We start from the raw sequence: 26697 nt of genomic DNA, 5'->3' as shown, positions 1-26697 counted from the left end.
GCCGGCTTCTATCTCGGGTCCTGAACCCAATGCTCGNATGTACAGTCCGTGGGAGCACGAGAACCCGTTCTGAGTTTGGCAGCTTCAGTTTGGCATTTATTAGGTTTGTTTTCGCAATCGGAGCCCCCCCCCCCCCCCACCATGAACTCAAGAAGTTGTGCCCAAACCCGATCGTTCGCTCCCGTAGGTAGGTGTTTACCTTCAGCCTTCTGTGCGGCGATCTTTTCTTATGGCACCAATCTCGTTTTGAGGGCACATCTCCTGAGGACAAGCCAGCGCAAGTCGCCTGGTCTCGAAAACTCAAGCCCCCTGGCCAAAGAAAATGTGCATCCATCCATCCATCCATCTCTCCACCCACCATGGTGTTTGCCAACATTGCAGTACACTGCTGCAACAACTATGTACCACTAGCAACTAGAGAGGCTAAAGAGCATTGGAACACAATGAGGAGCACCAAGGAGGGTGGGTGGTTATGCACAGAAGGCCACGTTCCATTTGCACCCTTCCCGGTTTTGCTAATAAACTTTGGGAAATTTTCAAGCCCAATTCGGTCACATTGTCGAAGACAGTTTTCATGACCCATCTCTGGATGTACGAACGGAGCCTTCTATGTAGGCACTGGCCGGGTAGATATGTGTGCGCGAGCGTGCTGAATAAAGTTGGAAACAATGAAAGAGATTGGCAACCCTGGCGCTGCGACTGACTCGCTGGAGGCTGTGCAAATTTAGAAGGACTGGGAACATGGAAGTTGGATCAGTTTTGAAACAAACTTGTTACTTTTCCCGAGGAGGGGAGAGAGGGAAGTGGAGGGCATAAATTTGGAGGCGAGTGAGTTTCAAGTGGAAATCATTCGAGCATTAGATTAAGCATCCGGTCTCACCTCAACGCCAGCCAAAAATGGCCTTGATCCAGCACCATTTGCACCGCCGTCTGACTGATTGCGGACTCCGTCCGTGCTTAGAGGAACAGTCACATCAACAACAGTGGCGCTACAGCAGACATGAAATGGTTCAAATCCTCGATTCCGTTTTCCCTCAATATGTTCATAGATTGGTTGGTTGTCTTTAGTTGTACCGTTGTGCAGTTTGGGTGTTACTGTAGATCTTTGATGACTGCCGGCAATGTCTAAGAGGATTATTACTTTGTCTTAAGTAGCAAAGTTGCCTTCGGGCCAGAGGTTCGTACACACACATTCATATGTGTATAAGCACTAGTGACTGCATGCCTCATAAGTTTTCATGTTGTTCAAACGCATCCCTCCCTCCCTCCTCAGCACTAACAACTGCAACAGCAACAACAATAGCAACGACAATACCCTAGGAGTAAGCGACGAACGAACGGCTAGGATGGAGGAAGGATCCAACTGTCCCAGATTGGATCTTAGCATTTCCTCGCGGAGAACAAGGCGAACGAGGCGAACGAGGCGGACAAACCAAGAAGTAGTTCCGTAGCAGAAGGAGCAGTAACTTTCGTTAGACCTTCAAGTTGGTTGGATACAAACGGAGTGCAGTGAGTGCTGTCAGAGGATGGTGGTACTCGTGCATAATACAAAGTGAGCAAGTTTTCAGTCAAAGTTTTAATCGAACAAGTTCCTTTTTTGGAACTGCACATTAGTGGAACCCTTCGGAGTTGGTTATCCTACTTACATATATGGTAGAGTGTTTGATGAAGCAAGGCAAGAAGAGAGTAGGCCAATAATAACGAATTGAGATTGACTTCCCGTCAAGTTCCAAGAACACGATTTCGTCGTCGGGGGGTAAATAACGCAATTGATCTCCCCTATTACTCGAACTTCTATCTGTCTCTTGAAGTCAATTGCAATTGTGAATTGAAATCCATGTACAAAGTAGGAAAGCGAAGGTCAGACTTGCAATTCAAGGTTCAGCCATTTGGAAAATACTATTTGACTTTTCAATTATCGGGCGGGAAGGAAAAAGTTTCTCCCTCGTGCTCGCTTTCGCTCTGTGAGCGAATGTTCCACCTTTCTCGTCCCTTTTTGTACCCTCTTTGGGTCCATTCCCAACAAAAGAGAGTGGTCAGACCAGACGACTTCTTCATCTTGGTCTTGTCCGATTTTTTTCAGATTCACTTCCCTTTATGGTCTACCTTCTCTTCCCCCTTTCTCTCAATCTTTTCACTTGGACTGATAACAGAGCTATCATCAACTAAGGGGAGAGTTTCCCATCATTCAAACCTTGCACCTCGCTAGCTCGGACTTTCAAAATCACCTGAAGCCACCGCCTCATTGACTCTCTGGTCCAACATGATCATTGACATGTTCGGTTTGAAGTCTGCGACAGGGGTCAAATTGACCTCTCGTTACCTTCGGATTGAACACACACACACACGCACACACCCAATGTACTTGGGACCTCTTCTGGACGCGTAAATTGCTGTCCATTTGGACTGCCATGGGCCAAATCGGCTCCACAAGAAGGACTAGCTGGTGTATCCCCCCTACATTTCTAGATCTGAGCAAAAGGCTCTCGTATTTTCCAGCCTCAGGCAATTGATGAGAGCTAAGAGCAACGACAGAGAGAGATACTTATTTTTTTCCTCGTACCCCCTCCCGACCAAATGCCAGCCAAGTGTAAGAGCGCAAGAAATGCCCCAGAGGGGCAGTATTTCTTCTCAATGGAACCCAAAACCCCGAGAGCGAAGACTCGTGCTCAGTGCTCATTTTTTATATACAATACGAGGGCTCGTCGGTTTAAGTCATAGAATGTGGGCGGCGAATCGTAGAGTTGGTAGGACACGAGGTAGTATAGTACAGATCTCGTGGATCACTAACAACGTTGCCCATGAGAGGCCCTTTCAGGTAAACGAAGAGAGGGAAAACCTGCCAGGATATGTACGCTTTTAGTTTCCTCCACGAGGGAAGAGATTTGTATTTTCCTTCGGGGTCATGAGATGAGAAGTGTAGATGTCTTTGCCGAGATCCACGGGACGCTTCACTCCTTTGATGGTGGTAAAAACCATTTCATTTGCCAGCACCATATTTCATCGTGCTTACAATGCTGGTCATATGTACAAGGGCACTTACTAATGGCACCTGTGGGCCAACTTGGCTAATGCTTGTCCCACTTTTTTTTTATTGACCTCCTACGTTTGGAGTGGGTGGAATATTCATGGGCACACGTGTTTACCAAATGTGGAAAAAGATTGAGGGTCTGAGGGGGTCGTTGGAAGTGCGATCTCTTTGGAATTTGGTATGCTCAAGGATGGTTCCTAAGTGGGTCTGACTCCAATTTCAAGGGGTCTTTCAAAGCATGACTGCTGATGAAATATGACATCCTCTTGTCAGAATCAAAGAACGAGTCGAGAGCGATGCCTTCGAAACCTTTTCTTCATCTTACATGCTATAGTACGTATGTAGACGAAGACGAGGCTGTCGAGGACGGTGAAAAAAAGGCAGCATGATGTTTCAAAGCGTCTTGGCACATTGTCAAGGAACCTCATCAAATGATTGGGTCAGTCTTGAAATTTCCACATAAGTGCTCAGTCCATCTTTTTCTCTCTCTTTTTTCTGTCTGTCAAGCTGTCTTTTTCCATAACTCGAGAGAATGCTACGTCAGTTCCTTCCTTTCCATCCAACGGGGACGAAGGGGTTGTTTTTCAGGTGTTTTTGGAGACGAAAAAAGTTCGTAGCAACTTTAGAGAGAATGAAGACGAGGGAACTTGGGACGTTGGGACATTCGCTCGCTCACTCGCTCATACTACTCTCACTCACTCACTCACTCACTCACTCACTCACTTGGTGTTCGTCTTCGTTTTCGTCTACGTCTGGTTCCTTCTGGATCAAGATTACCCTAGGGGCCAAATTACTCTTTGAAGGAGTTTTGCTTGCCTGAAGATTGCACAAATACTCTAAAAACGAAGAAAATGGGAGCATGGAGGAGGAGGACAAGAACAAGCACCGAGGAATGAATGAATGAATGCAAAGTGTAAATAGATGACTTCCCACCGGGTATGTGTCCACGAATATTTCAAGGAAACAAGTAAATTGGGAATATTGTTTATTGTGTATACCACTCAGAGTATGATCAGATTCCTTTTCTGGAGTGATTTCAAATAAAAGGTTTCGTGCCGCCTCTGATAATATTTCCCGTACACTTCTTTGTCCATCTTGCCAATTCATATGTTCCCCAAATCCTATCAGGATAGTCATTTGACTTCGGTTATTGGTCGGACCAAGACCTCTCGCTCACTGCCGAAAAACATTCAAGTTTTAATATCTCTCGGTTGACATCATTCCGTTTTCCAATATCTTATGAATGGGCTTGCTGCAAGTCATAAGTACAATGAAAACGTCCATGTGCTGTATCATTGATCTCCAAGCATTTGTTCCTCCAACTTCGGTACTTCCAATACCTCACTTCCAAATTCACAAACCTGCATCAATCTAAAAGTCCCATTAGTATTCATTTTAACATAAGGAGGAAATATGTCTATAAAACAACGCTCAGATGTCATCAATAAGGCCTAATCTTGGAGTTGGATGATTACGGTTCCTGGAAGGTTGGATGCGAGTTTTGTGCCAAGTCTGATTCGGTGCCCTGCATACACTTTTTCACATGGTCATAACCTTAGTAGTAAGCAAAGACGACAGGTCCTTCATGTTCAAGATACGAATAGCATTTCCTGTCTCAAATGTGTCGGTCTCAAGTTAAACGCTAGAGTCGAGTTTGGCAATGTTTGGCCTTTGAGGTAGAGGCTCTAAGAATTGTCGGTTTTGGTATCAGATTTTCCTGGATGGAAGCTAATTTGGATAACGAACGACAGCCTACTCGTGTAGGTCCCGGTGTTTCAACTATGGATTCCCCTGAGATGAAACGTGGAACTTGAAAGGATGCGAAATTGATGGCGCGAGGGAGAAAGAGAGAGAGAGAAAAAGAGAGATAGAGAGTGAGCTTTTCAAACAGAACCGATCCCCAATTCACGGGCTAGCTTCTTTTAGGGGACTTTCCTTTCGGTCGACGCCGTCGACTTGATAGTTGCCGTGTTCTTCGTCTTCTTCAGTGGCACCTTAAGTTCGAGCTTCCATCTTATATTTCGCTTGCGGTGGAATGACCCTTCAGACACCATTATGGTCGAGATTTATGGTATCGGCCGCATGTCGTAGTAGTAGTTGTTGTTGTTGTTCTTGTCGTCCTCGTTGTTGCTGTTGCTGCACTTGCTGATGTTCCTCCACGGTCTGATGTAATTGTGTGGTTATGTTCCTGCTTCCCTTGCTCGGTAGACGTACGTACGTATTTGGCCTTCCCCGTTTGTTGTTCTGGGGTTCCTTTTTCAACATCCGAACCCACCAGCACCACCACCACCACTGGCATACTACTACTACTGCTACTACTACTGTTGTTGCTGCTGGTGCTGCTAGCCATCATTGTACCATTTCCTACGTGGTATGTATGCTCCTTGCACCAATTGGATTGCACTCTCAGATATCTCGAGGGGAGAAAATGAGAAGGGCAGCATAGTATAGTATAGCTTTCTGGCATGTTTGTGTGTATATTGGAAAGTACTCAATACCACGAGGAAGTGACCCCCCAAAGGCCAGTCAGACCACCAGAAGAGCCAGCTAGCCGGGGCTAAGTAGAAGGCCAAGGAAAAGGGGGACCCCAAACGCACATTGGTCTATGGACCTTCGTTCGTTGGTTTACATTATCCAGATTCTTAGATTCCTAACCTGCGATGGTCTCGAAAAATCTCGGAAGTCATCATAGTGCAGACTCGTCGTAATATCATCGGGCTCGGAAAAGCCAAGCAAGTACATTTATTTGCTCAGTCAGTACGGCCGGCCATTTGTTTAATGGAGACAAATCCATTCCATTCAGCATTTCGCCCACCAATGGTTTAGATCCCAATATCGCTGAAGGTGTGAACGCTGTCGACCTGTGGCCGGGTGAAGCGGGATCACAATCCCATTTCTGTTAGTGATGGCCGAGCTCAATTTCCTCTGAGGCGACTGAGAGGAGTGGAAATCGAAAAGGAATTTTGGCGCAGATTTCAAGTGATTGAACTTGTTTTTTATGAGCATGAAACTGCTCGCTTGATCGGGTTGACTTGGCGGACAGAAGAGGTACGTAAAAGGAAGAGCAGAAGGACAAGTAGAAGAAGAAGGAGGAGGAGAATCGGTTACACAGATCGTTCCACACTCCTGTTCCAATGGCCATCCAAGATTGATGAATCATGCCATCCGGTCCAGTTTTTCTCCTGAGCTTTCATAGCGCAACCTTGAGAGACTGGCAAATTTGTTCAAGAGCCTACATTGGGCCTGAATAACACTTTCCACGGTCACGGCGTTTCTTCAAAGAGAACCAGTTGATCTTGGATTCTCACAACACTTTGGATGTTGGTGTGTTGGCATTGGTTGTGTACGAAACCCACAAATATGCACAAAGGCCATCTGCTCAATTAGGACGACACCACCATTGGTGTTGTGTTTCCGCTCGGACGGGAATCATGGATACAGAACAATGGAACATGGGCCAAAAATGTCACACATGCGGACTCAGGAATGCGTAACTATATTGTAGTGGTTTCATGCATTCCAAGTTTGGCACCCAGTCACTCCGAAGCATCACCGTGTCTCACCTCCGTCCTCAGTTTTCAGCTCAAGGGAACGTGACGAGAAATTCCAAGTGGAACGAACCACAGGCGAAACGCCACGTTCCAAAAGGCGAGGAATTTCCAAATTTCCTAATTCACGTTCCACAATTCCATGGTTTATAACTGGAGGGGCTATTGTTTGAGGGAGGGAGGGTATGGTCTCAGTGCATGGGATAATCAACTGATTCAATAATAGCTGGTTGTGAACGAGCCATCTATGTATATTGGAGGATGGAAATTGCCGCCTATGTTTATGACCGCAAACAAGCTCACGGGGTCTTCTCATTTGGTGAGTTTTTGAAGCCCCAACGATTGTTGGAAATGAGCTGTAAAGCCGTAAGCCAATGGAACTAACCAAACCTCCGAGGTCAGGGGACACTCAGTTGCGACGACAACAACAACCATTTTCCCAAGTTCCTTTTAACTAGCCAAATTTGGAGAGAGTTGGCGTGGATGGGTGCGCCGCGATGGGAGAGGAACTTGTGGTCAAGACATGGGTCCACAAACTTACTTTGAAGTCCATTAAAGCAAAAGCCGTGAGCAAACTCCACTCCCTGACCTTTATTAAAAGCGACAAGCGAGCCAGTCAAAAGGATTGCCAAAGTTATGGCTAGCCAACCAGTGCCACGAGAGACAGAGAGAGATTAATCAAAGCAATGCAAGCTTCATGGAACAGCTTGAACAATTTCAAAAACCAGGGTAAGCTGTAATTTGAAACGCAGAATGATGTTTGAAATCATACGCTTTTTTTCAATTCCAAGAAATCCTTCAGCCCTAGCGACCCTGGTCAATGGCATGCTTTGTAACCGTTTTAAGGAGAAGAGGGGAGAACACAGTTCCAAGATGGTTTCGATCAAGGGGACCATAAACAAGCTGTCGCTTGTTGCGGCCTGATCCAATGAAGTCAGTGGGGAAAAAGGACCATTCTCCGTTTCATTTGCGGTTGTCCAGCTCCCTGTTTTCCTCCTTTGTTCCATGTTACCACCACCACCCACGCAAAAAGTGCAGTGTGGTACCTGCTCATTCTTCCCCCTCATCCATTGAATCAAGGTACACATTGGAACGGGTGTACCATGGTTGGAACATTTTTTGCCTCCTGTCTCATATTGGACTTGCGTACCGGTATTTTGCTGAGTTGAGTGTGTACTTGAGCCTTTTGACTGGAGTAAAGTGTGTTGATTCTATTTGAGAGCAAACCTAAGAAAAAGCAACGTGTGCGAGAAGTCTGCTGAGCTTGTATTGTTTCCCTTCAACGAAAGGAAGGCCATGACGAGGACTCCTTTCTTTGACCCATTCATTTAACTTCAAAGAATAAACGCGTCAAGATCAGAAGGTGAATTTAAAAGGGAATGAAATCAAAGCAGTGATGGTTGACTTGTTTCTGAGAGTTTGTTTGAATCAATTAAAGGTCAGCGTGGTAGTTATGGTTCTCCCAAAGCGACATTTTCTCCCAAACTGAAGTGCTTGAGGGTTATGCTCATCCCAGTAAAGCATGAGAGAAAACACTTTGAAATTCCAAAAAAGATTTCGTTTTATTTTGCTCCACTTGATCGTTAGCATCTTCGTCTTCTTATGGTTGACTGAAGTTGTTGAAAACACTGGATTCTTTTTTTCATGCAGAGAACGAACCCTCCAGCCTTTAATTCCATGCAAGACAAAGTCACTTTAAAGACAGTCTATTCATGAATAAAGCACAACTTCAAACTGGAAAGGACTCTGCAATATGTGGTGTATGCATACAAGTTTGAATGAATGATTACATTCATAATGGCATTTATCTGGCAAACTCAGAAGACATGATTGCTATCAAGAAGTTTCGAGTGGAATTGAAAATTGGAACATATCCGTCTCATTACAAATAAGAAAGTAATCTTAAGTGGTACATGGATGCCTCTGAGTGCCCAAATACGGTAACCCATGCCCAAGTGAGACAAATGCCAACCCGGCAAAACAAGAGAAGAGAAAAAGCCATTACATTAGTTTACCTCTGAGGGCAATTATCTTTTCATTTGTCTTCATGTGTTGGAACAGAAATTACTCCGTAGAGAGGAAGGGGAATCCTCGGAAGAGTCGTAGGTTTTCCCCTGAAATAGAGCTTCTTCTGGCTACTACTACCACTACTACTACTACTACTACTACTACTACTACTACTACTACTACTACTACTACTACTACTTCAATTTACACTCACTCCAAGTCGAGGAGATACACACTTTTTGTTCTGGATGACGGATGAGCAATTTATAGCCCTCCCAACACACCTCCACTCTTCTTCCTGTTCCGCAAAAAATAATGTACGTACAGTACATCAACCCAGGCGACCCGACTGACTTATTCAAGGCTCCGCTGGAAAAGCTAAACGCCACAAACCTACATCTCTGACCCTCGAGGCTATAGAATGATTTTTTTTACTCGTGGCGTCAATTTCAAGTTGCGGTTTGAACATGCAACTTCTATCATTTATCTTACTGTGGAAAGAGGTGTGTATCTGACAAAAAAATGAGTGGAGGGGAAAGTTGAACGTCTTTTTAAGAGTATGTTTCATGTGTGATTGCGATTACCGCCTTCCCAACTTGGACTGATGTTGTGAGTGTGTCTGCTGTCCAGTCATGCCATAGAGACCCTAGGCTTGTCCTAATACGAGGGAAACATGAACCAACCTGGTTGTCAGGTAGCAGAGGATAGATATCTCCTGGACGGTGAAAGTCCCTTTGAAGGGAACAAATGTGGAAGTGAATGAGGAACAGCTTAAGAAATGTAATGTACACTGAATGTACGTTGAAATGATTGCCATCATGCCATTTCCGGGTGTGTTGCCTCGATAACAGTCGTTTCAAATCTTGTTTCAGGTATGAAGGTCCTTTTTCTAATCTTGAAGCGCCTCCCGCCAAATAAAAATGTCCGACCTACCTATTACACCAGCCACGGCAACAAAAGTGGAATCCTTTCCACAATATCCAGAAGAAAGAAGTTGCTTTGGTATCTTTTTACAATTTGTCTTCCCAAGTCCACCAAAACAGAGTTCCAAGGAGAGATTTGAAATCCAATAACTCTCTCACTTATTCCAGTATTAGGCCAATGCTCCATGAAAACTTTTAACAAAACAGTATAAGGATCCCTTCTCAAAGCAAAACAAGGGTTTCCACCAATTGGGATGGAACCCTGGAAAGTCAAGAAATAGGGGAAACGGGAAAAGCAAAGGGGTTGTCGGGTTGGTTGGGAGAAGAGATAAATGGATGATCATCGTGAATGAAAGCAGTTAGCGTTAGTTGTCTTGCCGGAATGGAAATCTTAATGGGGAGAAACGAGGAGAATGCCCCGAGGCCCACGGCAGATAAAGAGCAGAAAATTTAATTGAGATAACAGATCCTCGCAGCTTTCTGGGGCTTTTTCTTCATCCGCGTCGCAGTGCAGCATTAATTTATTTCATGCTCAAACGTGAAAGCCCAAGTTCCCACCCCTCACTTACATAGATTGAAATCAGTCCATCATGTTAGAAACTCTTACAAGTTCGCTTTCCAATTAGTTCTTGTTTTAGGCAAAACTCTGACAAGCTTCATACGATGTGGCATACAATGCCAATCCATTTGTGTACTTGATAATTTTTAGCCAACGAAACAACGAATGAAGAATTTGGATCAAAATGTTAAATACACCTATTTTGAATTCATACATTCAGCATACTAAAATGTACCATGGAGTTAAGGCAATTTGCATTAAGCTTTTTTCCGAAAAAAAGTGCACTGTACACAAATATCAAATCCACCGTAGTGAATCAATTTGTAAGGAATGACAAATTTATGCACTTATTTTTACTCCTCGAGGCAAAGAAAACAACATTTGGTATCATTGACGCATTTCATTTTTGAAGAAAAATGTTTGGTCAAACACTTTTTGGAGCACGTACCTGAGCTTGGTGAGTTTTGATTTCACCTGAAAATGTAGGGAACAAGAATTTTGTTTGTTATTTTGTAGTATACAAGAGTTCGTTTGCCAACTTTAACAGGGTTGCTATTACAAATGTCAGCATTGCGCCAAGCCATAATTTCTCCCCATTTGGAGAAAAGGGCATCCATTCAGACACTGTAAGTGGATGGAGGAAGAAGCCAAAGCAGAAGAGGAGAGAGAGGGAGAAAAAGTCCAGGCTGTGTTGAAACAAATAAGAAATGCATAGCCAGATATGCAAAGAAGCCTTTTTCGAAATTGGAGGCCAGAAATATGGTCCTTGAATGCGGAACCCATCCGAGAGAGAAACCTCCAAGAACCATTTGGGTGGAATTTACAAAATGTTGGCTTTGATGATACTTTTACTTCCATGGCATTGCCTGTCCGGCTCGTTGATTTCTGGTCTATGGGTTGGGTTTGGAGGTGAGGTGGATGGGTGAGTGGGTCGGTGTTTTCAATCTAACTGGCGATCAAATATTTGCTTAACACTTTAGCTCTCCAGTTTAGATTGGCCCCCCTGCACTTCCGGCCTCAGTTGGGCTGCCAGCTTCGCCATAGATCTGCCTTGAACCTAGATAGGAGCTTGGGCCAACCAAAAACCATCTTCTTCCGCGCCCAAAATGTTTTGTTGATTGGACTACTTTGGATATACTTAAGTCGGTGGTGGTTCCAAGATTAAATCAAATTTGGCTAAGTTTCATCCAACCACCGGGCCAATGGTTGATGGTCGGTTGGTGATTGGTTAGCTGTATCACGTGTTCATTGTTTAAGCATACGCTTCGATCTGCGGCAAGGAAACGAGGATCGCGCTTACTTTATCCATCTCCGTGACTTTTAATCGATTTAGTTTTTGAAGGAAATTTGAAGTGTGAACTTTTCCTCAAGTTGATGAATGAATTCATCTTCAAAGTACCTCAAAGTTAGGAGTCTGTCTTTTCTATCCAAACGGGGGCTCATCAAGCAACCAACCAAGCAAAACGGATCAAGATTCGGTTGACCTACAACGATACTCCGGTTACCAACCTAAGACAACCATCGTAATGAAGATCACTTTATTCTGTTGGAATGGGATTGATCGCGGAAAGAGAATGAAGAGGAAGTTGTCCATTGTTTCCCTCTGCCTATATCTTTCGTTTTCCTCGAGTCTTCTAAGGAGACCATGACCCTCCTGGCCAATTGGGAAGTTCTGCAGGATTGCATCAGAATGGATCCGCCGGAAGTGTGGACCTAGCTTGCTTTCAGATAAGTGCAGGCTCATGCTGACGAAAGGCCAATTCAACCTGATCCACCACATTGATCTTGATCCCATGGGGAACACGATGGCGAGGATTGGAACATGGTTTCGTTATCGAATATCATTCTATCCAGTTGGGAGTACCGACGGTCATTTAGAAACGAAACTAAGCAATTGAAGGTTTGAACCTGGGTTTTAAGCATGGACACATATTGGAAAAACTGAACTCACATTTTTGAATTGACGGGTAACCTGGTTCATTGAGAAACATTTACATACTACGTAATAAAAAGCATGTAATGCTTAAGACCCTCGCACATATGTACGTAAGTACGTACGTATGGTGCTAATCGGAGATGACAATTGCTTCGGCTTTTTGCCTCGGTTTGTGTTCCGAATCCCTGCTCTGCCAGTAAAGAGGTGACAGAAAGTCCCTTGGAGTTCCTCGTTTCTCTCTCCCCCTTTTTTTGTTTCAAGAAAGAAAAGTCAGTGGGACGGCAAATATGGTGACCAGGGCATAAATCACATAACAAAGCCCAAATACCAATAGATGTCACTTGAGTTCGTGAGCAGATGGAAGGAGGAATCCAAACCAAGTTCCACTTCCCAACGGATGTTCAGACCCAACAACCAAAAAAGTTTGTCAAATACCCCAATTACGAGTTCTTGTTTCCTTGTTTTCTCCTCTATTGAATGGGCAAAGGGAACAAGGGCATCTTGAGCACAGTCTCCCCACGCCAAGGTTAAAGACTAATCAAGCATTGGGGCTGATTTCAAATCGCACACGGTTGCTGCAAATAAAACTTGGGGGCATCCTCTGAAGCGATTGTGGGTCGAAAAGGGATGCAAATGTGTTTCCAAGGAAGCGATGGGCGCTCTATTGGCCTAGCCAAGAAATGCACCAAGCTGGAACATATATCTCGATATCGGTGATCCCATATTGAAAGCCCAAGAAAGATCCATATTCTCGTTCCAAAACTTGCCAAGAACTCTTTTCGGGCAAGCTTGCAGTTCTGTACCGTATGGCTTGTGTGTGTATATGGGCAACTCCTTCTGTTCCTTGGATCATTTACCCCGCAAATGACATGGACCACTGATGTGACATGAAGCCAGAAGAAATCTCCCAGAGGAATGCTGATTTGGAACTTTCTCGCTCGCTTGAAAATGCTCTCTCCACTTTGCATTCTTCCGCTTCAAGATCAAAGCCAAGAAAATTTTGCATCAGCGCCCACAAAGAGTTATTCTTGATCTGTACTTTGAGTAGAGAAGTGGAACCTGTTAATGCCTGAAAGATCTGTGAGTACCATAACTTTAATTATCCACTTAGCCTTCACAATTTGGCTCAATAATTTACAATGGCTTTTGGAGGGTTTGCCTGGGGAATGGACTTTTCCACTTTTTGAGTTCCGTTTGTTGCCTTCCTTCCTTCCTTCCTTCCCTTTTGGCTTGTGCCCTTCGCTTTGTCCTCCTTGTGGTCCACGTGGTCCGCCTCCCCCTGGAGGTTCACCTTTTATCTCGGGAACTATATCAACCATGCTTGAATGGACAAGTCTTCTCGAGTCGTTAAGACGTTGTGCGTAAACCATTTGCCCGATGGGGAGTAAAGCACATTTTCAATTCTTCTTATTCCACTATTTCCTTTCGAAGAACATTAGCGGGATCCATTAAAAATCGCCAAAGTAGCTCTTCACCCAAACCTTCTCATGTGCTTGGAAATCAACTGGATTGGTAATAAACGTATTAATTGACGTATTCTACACGTTTTTAAATGCTCCAGATATGAACAACGGGTGAAACAGATGAATCTATGAAATATAGTTTGTCGAACCGATTCAGTAGAAGAGCACACTCCCACAAATGCAAGCAAATGCAAGTAGGAAGAAAGAGATCAGTGCCAAGAATTCACAAAACTTTTTCGTTTACATTTTCTAACACTACTCACCAAGAGTTATGGTCCAGGTTGAAATGAAGACAGATCTGTTTGGAACCTCGAGCTAAAACTTCGTGAATGTAATCCTTTTGTGAAAGACTCGTAGACAATTTGGTTCGCTCTTTTCCTTGCCGTTATAGGTTGGTCATATTTGTTCTCGAGGCAACAAACATCATCAAGGTTTTACTCTCATGGCAAAGGGTGAACAAACCTCATCAAACCAATACAGGGTGACGGAAAAAGCCTTGCTCTGCCATTACAAAGAATTAATCTCCTCCTTAAAAAACCAACTATCGCAGTGGAGTCAACCAATGATCCAGATATTGACCCCCCTATCATGGTCATCCATGAAGCCCAGTGACAGCCTTTTTCGGACAACCTGTATGTGGCAATCCTATCTCAATGAAGAGTAAAAGAGAGGGAGAGGGCCAAATGAATCCGTGTTAATGAGAGAAATGTTATTTGCGAGGAAAACTTTGAGAGCTCGTCGAGTATAATGATTGTTCATGACATGCCAAGCTTTCTAGCTTCCAAATTTTCAGCGCAAATAGTTCCAACCAAGTGGACCTAGTAGACCCTGGGCTCGCCTTCTTTTCCATTTCTCTTTCCTTCCCTGTTCCTTCTCGCTTTCCCCGGGTTGAAGTTTCATTTTCCAAGTGGAAACGAGCCAATATTTCATGAGGAAAAAGGAAGAAGTCAACAGATGTTTTGACCGTTTCCCTCGTTTTATGTAGAAGAGCCGGGGTAAGGTGCTCCTTCTTTACCTTAGTGAACGTACACGTATGTGCCTGAGAGGAAAACCGAGGAACTGCGAATCAAATGGGACATAACAAGGTATTTCATGAAATAAGGCCAAATCGTCGAGGAAGTTATGGCCTTTCTGCTGACATTTAATTACACCTGGAACAAAGAAGCATTTAATGCTGGGCGGCTCCCGAGCGAGCGAGCGCCTTGTGACATTATCATTTGATGAAATGCCAAGGAGTCAAAATTCACGAATCCCAACTTTTCGTTCTTAAAGCCAGTCCCGCACAGCATGAGAGACAACTCTTTGAAGAGGCTTAATAATTCAGACCCGTTGCTCGTCCTTTTTCTCCTTTGATTCGTGAATAGCCAGATTTTGAGCCGGCGCCACTGAAGGTCAAACTTTGGACCGCTGAAGGAGATCACTTGTCTTTTTTACTGGCCTTGTCTAAATGCATTTCAAGACCCCAGAGACTTCTGATTAATGATGCCTCTGTTGTTCTGACCAAAAGAATGCCTCTTCATCGTCGTCATCGTCGTCGTCGTCCTCCTCCTAGTCGTGGAATGGAGACGGAAGAGAGAAAAAGGACCCCTCGAGATTGGAATGGTGGCACTTTAGCCACCGCCTGTCCACTACAACTCGAGTCTACGACTTACTTCACTATACGACATATAGTGTACACTACGTATATCGGATACGTGCATGCCTTGTATCACCCCCCTCCAACCAGGAACGAACGGCCAAACTAGCAGTGTAGCCGTCAGAGGTGGTGCTTGCTGGTTAGTCTTGCCAATGGTGGATGCGATGATAGTGGTGATGGTGATGGTGGCGGCGGTGGTGGTGGTAGTTGGACGACTTTGAAGCAGCAGGAGGTGGATAGCCTTTCATAGGAAGGCCAAAATAGTCCATTAAAAGCTTCTTGGAAATGAAGACCAAGGGGGAAAGAGGAGCGCCAGAGAGTCCAAGCAAGTAATGGTAGTCACTGCAAGTCCTCATCCTCTGCCATTGCATTTCAATAGCACTCAGGACCTCTTAACGGATCTCCGACCTTTTTGAGAGATAATGCAAGCTCCTCTCCCTCCGATGAAGTACGATATTAATTTAGACAGTAAAGAATACAGGCATTGTTCATATCTCGGAGCATTATTGCTTGCTTGCCACCCAATGGATGCCGAGAATGACTGTTATGACTCAGATCATTTGATTCGCTCGTGAAAGATTTCCTCCAGAAGCTTCAAACTAAGTTAATACCATCATCTCGAATGGTTGCGTGTGATCCCGACAATCGTAAAGCGATAAAGACCTGAGAACGCTTGAAAGGATCAAAAGGGAAATGTGTCTCAATTGTTCCGACTTGATCCAAATAATTCGTGAATGGGCGGTACCTGTTAGTATTGGAAAGAAAGGCACCAAGTCGGGAAATTGGGTGAACGAAGTGGGAATTGCTTAAAGAGAGGCTCCAGGGAAATCCATAAAGACTTTCTCTTGACTAAAGACGAGATTTCTTTGTGCGTTCACGTTTAGGAAATAAAATATCCCAACAACCTCTCGTTGGTCTTTGGTCTTGGGGATTTGGGCCTACCAGCTGAGCAGGAACACGATGATGATGTCGTCGTCGTTGTCGTCTACGTCGTTTCTCTCCGGCCTGTCCTAGGGTTACAAGCAATTGCTCTCTTTCTTTCTGAACTGCCGGGTCCCAAATGTCAGGTTACCGGGTGCGTCAAAACCAAGGCTTTTCCGGTGTCATGTCCTTGAAGCCTCGAGGTGGTTTTGGTCGTCCCTGTGACTGTGTTCTGCGTTTTCCAGGGCAGACCGCGAGGATGTCACCTTTGAGAGGAAAGAATAAATAACATTGTCGACCGACATCTTATTGGGTTAACATGATCTCCTCGTTCTTGGGTCGAATCAAGAAGAGCCAACCAGCAAGAGGAAGAGAAAAAGAGAGAGGGGGGGGGGGCAAAGAAATAGCGGCAGAAGGATAAAAAGAGAGAAAAAGAGCCATGTCACAAATCAGGAAGAGAGGACACAACTCGAATTTCTCTTTGACAGCCACTCACACGAGCTAACCATCCACCCAACCAACCATCCATTCAACCAAGCAACCTTCCGACAAACAAACCGAGCCTGAGCCAAAAGTACGACGGCGTTTGTTTGGAAGCAGAATTTTAGAGCAAACACAGAATTGGAAATGAAACCCATGATGACCAATATTTGTGGGTCATTTCTCTCTTTTTCCAATGGCAGCGGGCTTTGGAAACGACAAATTAGGAGAAAGGGCGAAGTTTGAGGAGGGAATTGCAGGTCACTTGATGTGGGTTGGCACTCTCCTTTTTTTTTACTTTTTTAGAGCTCTCTAACAAGCCAATTGATTGGAACACCCGAAAATCCTCTAGAGAATCAACATTTCGAAGGGAGAAGAAGGGACCTCGTCGTCACTTTCTCAACCATCACAGAACTTGGATGTGTGTAGATGGAGACATGACATGCATCTTGCGCATACTTGGAGTTGACCCATCCAATCATGACCCACTCCAGATCCACTTTTGAACCATTTCATTAAGGGTGACTAAACACCACAGCTGCATGAGATAATGTAACTGATCTGGACTTGTAATCTCCTAATCTAGTGATCCCCACTTCTTTGAGTCCTTTCACTGGATGTTGATGCTTTGACGGGTTTGGGGGTTCATTTCGATAGAGAAAGAGAGAGAGAGAGGGAGTGAGAGGTGAGAGTGAGAGAGAGAGTAGGCTTCTTACTCATAAAATAGCGTGACAGGGCCATCATTTTTTCTTGTTGGGATCCTTGGCAGCCACCAACGAGGGTTGAAAGGCCAGGAAACCTAAAGCTCAGACCGGATCAATCTTATGAGGATTCAAATTTCACGTGACGGAAGAGGGCCATTCTCCACTTTCTCTAGTTGGTGCTTGTGGAGATGTGCAGTCACCTTCCACTCTCCAAGACCTCAGACTTTTCCTTGCTCATGTGCCTGACCAAATCTTAGAAACTCTAAGGAGTGTGTACTGCATGGGGAGCCAATGACATTCCAAACGACATCAAGGAGACACTTCAGGACCGTAAATAGGAATGTTGGTATGTCCTGAGGAGGCTGCCCTCTCCTCCCCGGCACCAAATCTGTGTGTGTGTGGTATTAGGTGACTCCCATATATTATTTTACAAGCATCCTGGCTTTCTTATATCTCTCTCTCTTTTGAGACAGAGGAAAAAAATGCCAGAGGATTTGCCATCCATGTGAGGTTGATACTCCATTGGTCGTTGTTTGAAACGACCGGCGGGGGATAAAATTGATCTTCTTTCCCCTTTCCGTCTTTTTTGCTTGCTATTGCTCCTTCCATATAAATGTATACCATATCGTCAATAATAGGATCATGGTGGCGTAGCCTAGTTATGCCTCGGGAGAATGTTCAATTTGAGGAAGGGTTGACTACATAAAAAAAAGGAAACGAAACGAAGATCGAGCCGACGAATGATATCCACTTTTATAAGTCATAAACGTAGTCGACTCCAACCACTGAAACGAGGTGGAATTGGCCTTGAGCTGTGCATGTCACGACATGGATTTGATTTCAAGTCAAATCAGGCTTGTCAGAGATTTCCGTGAATTATTTGACATTAAGGAATTCCATCCCAAATCCGGTTACGAGAATCCGGTTAACCATCCAATCTAGCTTGATTACCCCCGAAAGTCCGATTTAAAGCTTACAGAGAAATGGCATCAGTGTATTCAAATTGAACAAGCAACCCTTTCTTTCCGTTGGCACAGAGACCGCTCCGAAGGGACAACTTGGCCCTAATACCCCCAGACTTGATGGCTTATTTGGGCTTTCGGCCCCGATTCATCGTGAAGAAAATGAGATTTATCGACAAAGTTTTTTCACTCACGGATATTTCCTGACATTATTGCATTCTTCACTTGCCCCCCAACTCCCCCGACCCCCTTCCCCCTCTTTTGATTCTAGAGAGCTTCGGGTTCTACGTATACTGACGACTACCATTGGAACTGTTCCTCTGGCTCTTGTTTTTGCAACCCCAGAATCTAGATCCCAGGTCTTAATCAGTTCGGATTCTTTGAAGAACGAAGCGGGCGAACAAGGCAAGGAAGGCAAGGAGTAAGTAGCTGCCTGGGCCCAATTTATGGTGAATCTCATTCGCGTGTGGAGTTCGTGGGGAGGATAAGAAATAAGAAATCCCATTGATAATCTGACTTGAGAAATAGCTTAGGAGTATAATACCTTCTTCTTCTACGCATCTCACTATTTTATATTCTTTCTGGTGGGTCTTGGCTTCCGAGGAGTACAACCAAATCATCGCTGAGAGGCAGCACACTGAACCACTAAATGTCGTGGCAGTGATAGTAAAAGTACACCACAATATCTCTCCTGCAGAGGTCGTTTTGGTTGCTTAATGTGGCTCAACCACAAATGTTTAAATTGCTCAGAAAAGTTTTCACTTCCACTCTCTTTTTTCAGCCTCTCTCCTTGGGTCTGCCGAACTATTAGTAGAGACCCAGAAAGCAGTGAGAGAGAGGGAAATGAGAAAGTTTTATTTGTGACATTTCCCAGTACCCACAAAGAACACGGAAGGGTGAGTTGCGGCAGAAACTTTTTTGACAGATGAGGGCAGACCCTCGACACTGGTTTTGCTGCTGCTTGGGCTGCTGCTTGGGCTGCTGTTTCCCAACCAACTGTAGTTTCCCGTAATGTTTGCATTGTACATTCACCCTCAAGCTGCTCTGTATTGCCGTTGAAAAAAAAGAGCGGGGGGTGATGGAGGCAGCGACAAGCATGTTCCTCCTGTAGCGAGTAATGGTCACACAAGGATCAGCACTCAAAACAAGAAGAAGCTGAAGAAAAAGCAGAAAAAAAGTTACTTTGTACTTACTCTCGCCACTATCAGCCCATCGAAGTCGTAGCTGGCCTGACTCACGGCCAGGCTGCTGCTTGCCCGAATACGTAGACCGTCACAAGTGGTTTACAACGGATGAAAAAGTGACCTCCGGAGGTCGTCCAAGGATTGTTACAGTCACTACACAAAGACCATAATAGGTGTTCCACGTGGATTGATCCAATCAATTAGCGCAAGCAAACTTTCCTGACAGATGTTTCTGTGAGCTAAGTTACAAAGATGAGTGCTTGCAACCAGGCTTCTGGATTGGAGGGTGAGGCCAGGTTTTCAACGGCCTTTGACAGCCTTTTGTATCCACGGATGATTGGATCGCTTTTGAAGTTATAGCCAATTCATGATGATGCTCAGGGTCGCCAATAGAGCGAGACCAAGGCTCAGGCTCCACGAAGAATCCATGAATCACGTCCATATTTCATGCGCTAGCCATATGTCCTAGAATAAAGCCAAACCAGACAGTGGGCCACCCACCCACAAAGGCCGAAGGAGAATGGAAAGGAAAAGGAGAAGGATAGAGAGAAATGAGTCCCAATTTTGAAGAGAAATGTTTTGAAGTTAGCTTGACGTGGCTTTCACCGCACATTGTACTACTTCTACCAGTACTATGTGTACGTACGGACTTGGCCATGGAGGAGAAACCCTGGGGCAGCTAGCTCTCTACATTGTATGCAACGCGCTAGGATGGAGTATATAGACATGTTGGGAAGTTTGAGCGAGCTGGGCTGCTGGCTGGCGGGTGGGGTGGGTGATAGTTGCCTTGGTTGGTTGTGCAGAAAAAAAGAACATTCAATGGACGAAGCATTAATCTTTTGAAGAGGCGAATTCAAAAACAACGCTGACAAATGAGCTTTGCATCAGTGAACCCGAAACATTTGACAAAATACTTGCTTGTCCACATTTGAAAGCCCCTCGCTCGCGTTCTCTGGACATGAGTGACGGGTGATGAACATATTAGGAATATCATATGCGTTGAGAGGCCCTTGTTCCCACGAAAAGAGGGACCCATCCACTCCGTCGCTTGTTTTTGGAAATCATCCATTACTCAAATAGAAAGAGACGAGGTAATGGGTCAGGCTAAATACCCAAGGAACCGTTCCCACGTGCTCTGAAAGAACCACCATCGTTTGATACGCAATTGAAAATGTTCAACTTGAAGGACCACTTGCCTTCCCCCAAAGCACTTGGACCGACAAACCAAGACCAGTAGTACTTAGTTTTTATTCCTCCGTGGGAATGAAAGTTGGTTCCAATGTTTTGGGAGTCCTTTTCACTGTTTAGTGCTCATTGCTCATGAATACGAAATGCCTTGAAGAGGCACATGAGACTGCTGGCTAAACGCATTCATCATCGTTCAAAATGAATGTCTATTAAAGTAAAGCGACTTGGTCTCTCGAGGGACTCGTTTCCTTGGATCCGCTCTTCTCACTCACACCTGTGACCCCATCTTTTTGGCTCCACTTAGGCTATTGTGGACCACCTGTTCAATTTGGATCCTCTGGGCTCATTTAAATGGCTCGAGGAAAGATTTGCCTTTGTCAGAAGGGGAGTAGAAAAACACCAAAGACAAACGAATGGAAAAACGAGAGCAGAATAAAAGGAAGGGAGAAGATCTCACCCAAAAAATTGGGGTTCTCCACATTCGATCCAATTCGAGGCTCAACCCAAGAGGCAAAGGGAATAAAAGTCAATCCGTTTTATGACATCATCTGCCTCGGTCCGCTCTCTGAAGTGTGTAGTTACACGATGCAATATTCTTCAGGAAATCTCATTGTCCCGGGTTGTCTTTGTTCCATTGCAAACAAAATGAAAACAACAACTCCATTGTCAAGATACGGCCAGATTTTCAAACCAACCATCCATAAATCCATCTAGCTGTTTATATGGCCCCTATTTGTATTCTTGATTTTATTAAAGGAAAATTGGTGCTTGGAGCACGCGTACGGGGTGTAAAGGAACTTCTCTTGAACCATCAGGTCAAAACTCTTTACGAGACTAGTTGATTTCGAATGTGACTGATTCTGGATTGAACGGATTTAGCATCTCAAGGGCTGTTTCTTGTTCGACCCTGTCGGAAAACAAACCGTTTTTGACGTTCCAAAGTTGGTCCTCGAGGGTGCGGCTTGAAATTGGTTTTGCTTTTGACACACATGGACAGTGGACATTGGCCATTGGCCATGGGCGAGTAGACCCCATGATGGCCCCACCACATCTGAGCAACTTTTTGTGGCGAAGGATGGTCTTTTCATTTTGTTCTCCATCTCTCCGATATAAATTGCATCTCGTAAATAGCCGAAAATAAACGGACCCACATATTGTGTTTCGACGCATACTCACTCGCCTGAGCCAGAATGGCTGAACTTTTGTACTGTCGGATGGAGAAGGAGGATCGTCAAGTCTTACTAGTAGAGCGGACAAGAGCAAGGGACAATGCAACAAATCTTCACTTTGGGTGGTTGACTTCGGGGAGGGACCCGAGTCAAAAGCCAACAATGGAAAATAAAGCACCGCCGGAATTAGTTCAATTTGAGGCCAGAGATTGATTTGAGCTCCTTTGGTCTGGAAAGCTGGGAAACTTTTGGGGACGTCTTCACAAATCTCTCTCTTCTCCCTCCTGAGTCTTTGTCATCGTGGACGACGTGGTCTTCGGAAATCCAATCAGAGCGACTGAATTGTCATCTCCAATAAATATCCGATCACACGAGAGCACTGTGACTAGGCACAGTGTCGTACAGTATTGTAGCAGGCAAGGCAGGCTGAGATGTTCCGTGGTCATAAAGTAGGATGGCCTTTGTTTTGCCCACTTCTCTCCCCGAATCCCATCTCAAAGCCTGATGATCGGAGTAGAGCCAAACACCCAAAAGATTACATATTTCAAGCGCTGAAGGCACATGTTTCCGAAACGAAAATCCGGATCCTCTGAGACGGACGAAAAACGAGCTCATCTTTGACTTGGACGTAACTTTGGAAAGCTCAGTGATTCATTTGCTGATATAACCCAGAGCCTAGATTGAGCGAAATCGAGCGGAATCGCTTTATGGCTGATTGCTCTGTGACAACAACAGCAACAACTTCTGGTACAATGATGTGGGGCTCAGGCTTAGATTGTGGAACAAACGGGATAGCACTAAACAAAAGAGGGAAGGGGGGGAGGGGGGGGGATTCTTCAAGCCGAGCAAAGCACGAAAGAGGTTTCCCTCAATCACATTTCTCGGCTCGCAGCCAAAGTTTCAAAGTTGCCAGGAGTGATTTAATCGTGATTTAATCTACCGAGTTCTCGGCAGTTCTCCGTTACGAGCCCTCTTTGTGTTGGTCTTCACGAGCTCGGTTATTACTTTCCTTGTCCCAAGTTTTATGTTCTCATTACTTGAGGAGGAATACAGAGTTGACTTGCGGAGAATTGCACAATTGAATATTGCTTCACTTTCAGCCCAGAGGCTCAAGAAAGAAATGCGCTGGGTGATTTTAATAATTACGGCGTGACAATTACAACCAACTAGTCGACCAATACCCCTTTCTATAATATCGTGTCTTGGACATACTGAGCTCAATTTCTTTGTCTCTGTGTTTTCAGATCATTATGCCATATTTGTGGGGGACCTGAGTCCCGAAGTTGAAACACACCACCTTCGTGACGCATTTGCAACCTTCGGTGAAATCTCGTGAGTACAAACTAATACTACGTAGAGTGTCGGTCTCAAAAGCCGTGCATGAAAATCATAAATTCCAAGCACTAAAGGTGTTTTATGACTACTTTGACGGACCATGCTGAGGGATCGCATGAACCAGATTCAACAGATTATCCTCGATTTTGATCTGTTTGGAACTTTGTTCTTCGCCTCACTTGGTCCCCTCCATCACGCACATAGCCTTCCAGTCACGCAAACGAACTCATGGTACTCTTGTGTCTTGGCCTTTAAACGAACACTTTTAGTCAGGAAAAGGAAGGCCATAACAGATGCCGAGACCTTTTCGACCTCACGCACATACACACATACAGACAAAAGACAGAGAGGCGGAGAGAGAGTTCACTTTTTGGCGGAACTCGAGGATGGAATAACAGCCCAAGACGTTGTTGGGTGTGGCACCCTGAAAATGACCAGATGACTTTTTGTAAGCAGCGGATGAGAAACTCCAAAGAGCGATTGTTTGCAAGCGGTTCATTCAAGAAAATGCAAGTCACACTTGATTGTGTACAATCATGATCAAACAATCAATAGTGGTCAATATTTCGGCTTCAAGCTTTCCGCAGAGTTGCCATTATGTCATTGAAGTGAAGCAGCCTTGGCCTTTGACACTCTCTTCCTCGAAGTGGACGGCTTGGATGTAGGTACTGTACGTAGTACGTATTTGAGTCCATCCGTCCAACTCGGCAAATAATAATGAGTTTTTCTGGGTATGCCAGTCACCAGTGAAGATCTAAGTAAATTCAATTACTTTTTTGCTCCGTGTGGGATTTTGCAAGGGGAAAGAGTCGAGCGAGGCGAAGGAAAACAAGCAAATGTGTTGGTTGCTCTTTGGCTCCTGCTTGCTTATACAGTATAGTAGTACTTGCCGAGCTCTGCTAGCTTCAGCGGTGCCATTGGAAGTCATATCTAATCCTGGCCTTTTCGGGGAACAAGTTTGGGAATTCCACTCACAACAATAGGCAAAAACGAATCCGGATTTGGAACGACGAGCCACCCAGAGAGAAGAAAAGAATGAAGTAAAGAAATAAGTAAGGAAAGAAAGAGAAGGACTCTCGTGTTTCCATTGGCCATCGTCGCGGCGGGAAATTTTCTCCCAAAGAATCCTTAACAAACCCGAGGGCAAACGAAGCAAGAAAGTGTAGCAAAGATTTTGCCACGCAGCCCCTCGTTCACCCACACCCACCAGACTCACTCAAAGACCTAGAAGCAATGCGACCAGTAACATCCTCCCCCCCTGGTTCCCTTCTCTCTATACCACGGTAGTAGTAGAACTCTATTCTAGTTTAGTTCGACCACCACGACAACATGAACATGAACATGGTCGACTAAGACCCTATTTTCGTTGGGAGGACCGTAATTGAATCCTATTGGAAGCTTTGAAAAGAATCGCCGTCTTCTCTCGGGTGGTTGTCGTTTGGGCGAGTTTCTTGGTTGAGAAAACCGTTCTTTTAATTCCCATCCAGCCACACACCCACTCACTCACTAACAAGAAATGTCTCTTCATTACACACTCGACCACTTGATTGTGGATTGAAGAGATAGCTTTGGTAAACTAGACAAGCACAAATTGATGAGCAATCAGATAAAAAAAGGCCATAAAACTCAAGATCGCGCCAGTGGAGAGCATTTCAAGTCGACCATAACTTGTGCAGAGCAGTCAGTGCCTCTCCAATGGTGCTTACAAACCGAATCCAAGGATCCGAGGGCTATTGAAACGTCATTGTTGCATTTGAATTTCTCTTATGTGTATGTGTGTCTCTTTTGATATTTTAGGGATTGCCGCGTGGTTCGAGATCCTCAAACGCTCAAATCTCGAGGTTACGGGTTTGTGTCCTTCGCCACGAAGATCGAAGCTGAGAACGCCAAGGCAGTGATGAATGGTCAATGGCTGGGATCACGATCCATCCGAACCAATTGGGCCGCCAGAAAACCACCCTACAATCGCAATGATGGTAAGCGCAGACGGGCACAAATGAGAACGATAGAATTTCCCTCCTGCCAAAATTTGCCATTGATTTGCTCCTTGGCCTCATTGCCTTTCCCTCCCTCCCTCCTTCCTTCCTTCCTTCCTTCCTTCCCTCTTCTCTCTCGTCGTGCCTTCTTCGTAGCGTTATGGGCTCTCTTCGGAGAGGCCTCGTCCTCCTCCTCGTCCTCCTCGTTCTCTTCGTTCTACTTGGGACGAATGCAATGGACCCTTTCCAAATCGGCCCATTGGACGATTAATTGCTCGCACCATTGGGTCAATTGTGCCAAAAATCTTGGGTTTGCGCGATTCGCCGACAACAAACGACCCGTCGAGAAACAGTGTGAAGAACTGGTGCCCACCTTTGGTTCAGTTAATCAATCTCATGGATAGAATGGGCCCACTCCTAGCATACCAACCACCTTGGGAATTTAAGTTCGAAGCGTCGTGTTAGTTACCCCTGGTTAGTTAGGTCGTTGGGACCCCCGATCTGGCCGACATTTTAATGAATTGTGGGATTGTGCTCGGCCAGTCAGGAATGCCTGAAGTAATAGTTATACTTCACGGACTTGTGCCCAACACACCCACGTTTCCCCCGTATACAAATCCTCTTCATCCTGACAAGTCGTCCGTTTGTGAGAATGGTGAGGAGGGGATCCTTCCTTGACTTTGGTGGCCTTCAGTGGTCCTCCTCGACTTTTAGACTCACTCACCTCCTCGACAGGAGGCTCAAGATCGTCGTCCTTTTTGGCCAAGTCCAGAATCACTCATGGGGAAAATTGTTATTTAGGGGGAGATAAGAAGGAAGGAAGGAAGGAAGGAAGGGAGGAGGCAACGAAAGCACGAAAGCACAAGGAAGACCGAGAAGACGACGATCTCTGCCGGAGTTGAATACCGAGGAATGGTATAAACAGGGTGTGATAAAAACCCCTTTCTGGCGTCCAAACATTGCTGATTCGTATATGATCCAATTTGAGTGGCAAAGGAAATGCATTTCGGGCTTGGATTGGACAGATCCATGCGAGTTGAGAGATATGTTGATCTGTATATGCCAAGCTATGAAAGTCTAGACTGCTTTGAACTTTTGGGCGACTCTGTAATTGCATGTGTGGAGACTTCACGAAAGGTGAAGAGGCTTCCGAATCCCTTGGGTGGTGGTGGTGGTGGTGGTGGTGGTGGTGGTAGTGGTGGTGGCGGCGGTGGGTAGCGAGATTGGTGATCCCGACGAGAAGGAAGTGGAAGAGGATCATGATCTCCGGAGGCTGATCTTGAGTGATTTCTAAGCTCCGTTCTCTCTCTCAGAAGAAACTGCAGACCGATTAGGTTCCTTCTACTCTAAAGTGTTGCTCAAGCACCTCCGGTACACGGGAAATTGCATACAATGCCCAGGCAAAGAAAGTCCAAATAAAGTATTAGTATGGAACTTTTCTTGCACGCTACATGATAGATAGCGAGCATTAAACATCCTTTTTCTTGACTTATGAGGTTCAAAAGGCAAAGTTAGGGTAAACGAAACAGAGACAGATCAGCCAAGTTGGAACGTTTCAAATGGGATGGATGGCCTGAGAAAATATCTTGTCGTTGCAAGTGGCCATAAAGAGACAAATGGTTCGAATCCTTCGGTCCGACTCAAGGGACCCAAAAAGTTACTTCAACCCTCCCCC

At 45.0% G+C, this 26697-nt stretch overlaps 1 protein-coding gene across 1 annotated transcript in view; it reads left to right on the top strand.

Moving 5' to 3' along the window:
- Nucleotides 1-26697, top strand: part of LOC131880330 (cytotoxic granule associated RNA binding protein TIA1-like) — an 81547-nt gene that overhangs the window by 36033 nt on the left and 18817 nt on the right. Inside the window, exons 2-3 of the mRNA XM_059226933.1 lie at nucleotides 22956-23043; nucleotides 24844-25022. Of these exons, the coding sequence (XP_059082916.1) occupies nucleotides 22956-23043; nucleotides 24844-25022 (267 nt within the window). The remainder of the gene's footprint in view (nucleotides 1-22955; nucleotides 23044-24843; nucleotides 25023-26697) is intronic.

The sequence above is a fragment of the Tigriopus californicus genome, chromosome 5 (assembly GCF_007210705.1).
Source record: "Tigriopus californicus strain San Diego chromosome 5, Tcal_SD_v2.1, whole genome shotgun sequence".
Taxonomy (NCBI): domain Eukaryota; kingdom Metazoa; phylum Arthropoda; class Copepoda; order Harpacticoida; family Harpacticidae; genus Tigriopus; species Tigriopus californicus.
This window is presented reverse-complemented; position numbering and strand designations above follow the sequence as displayed.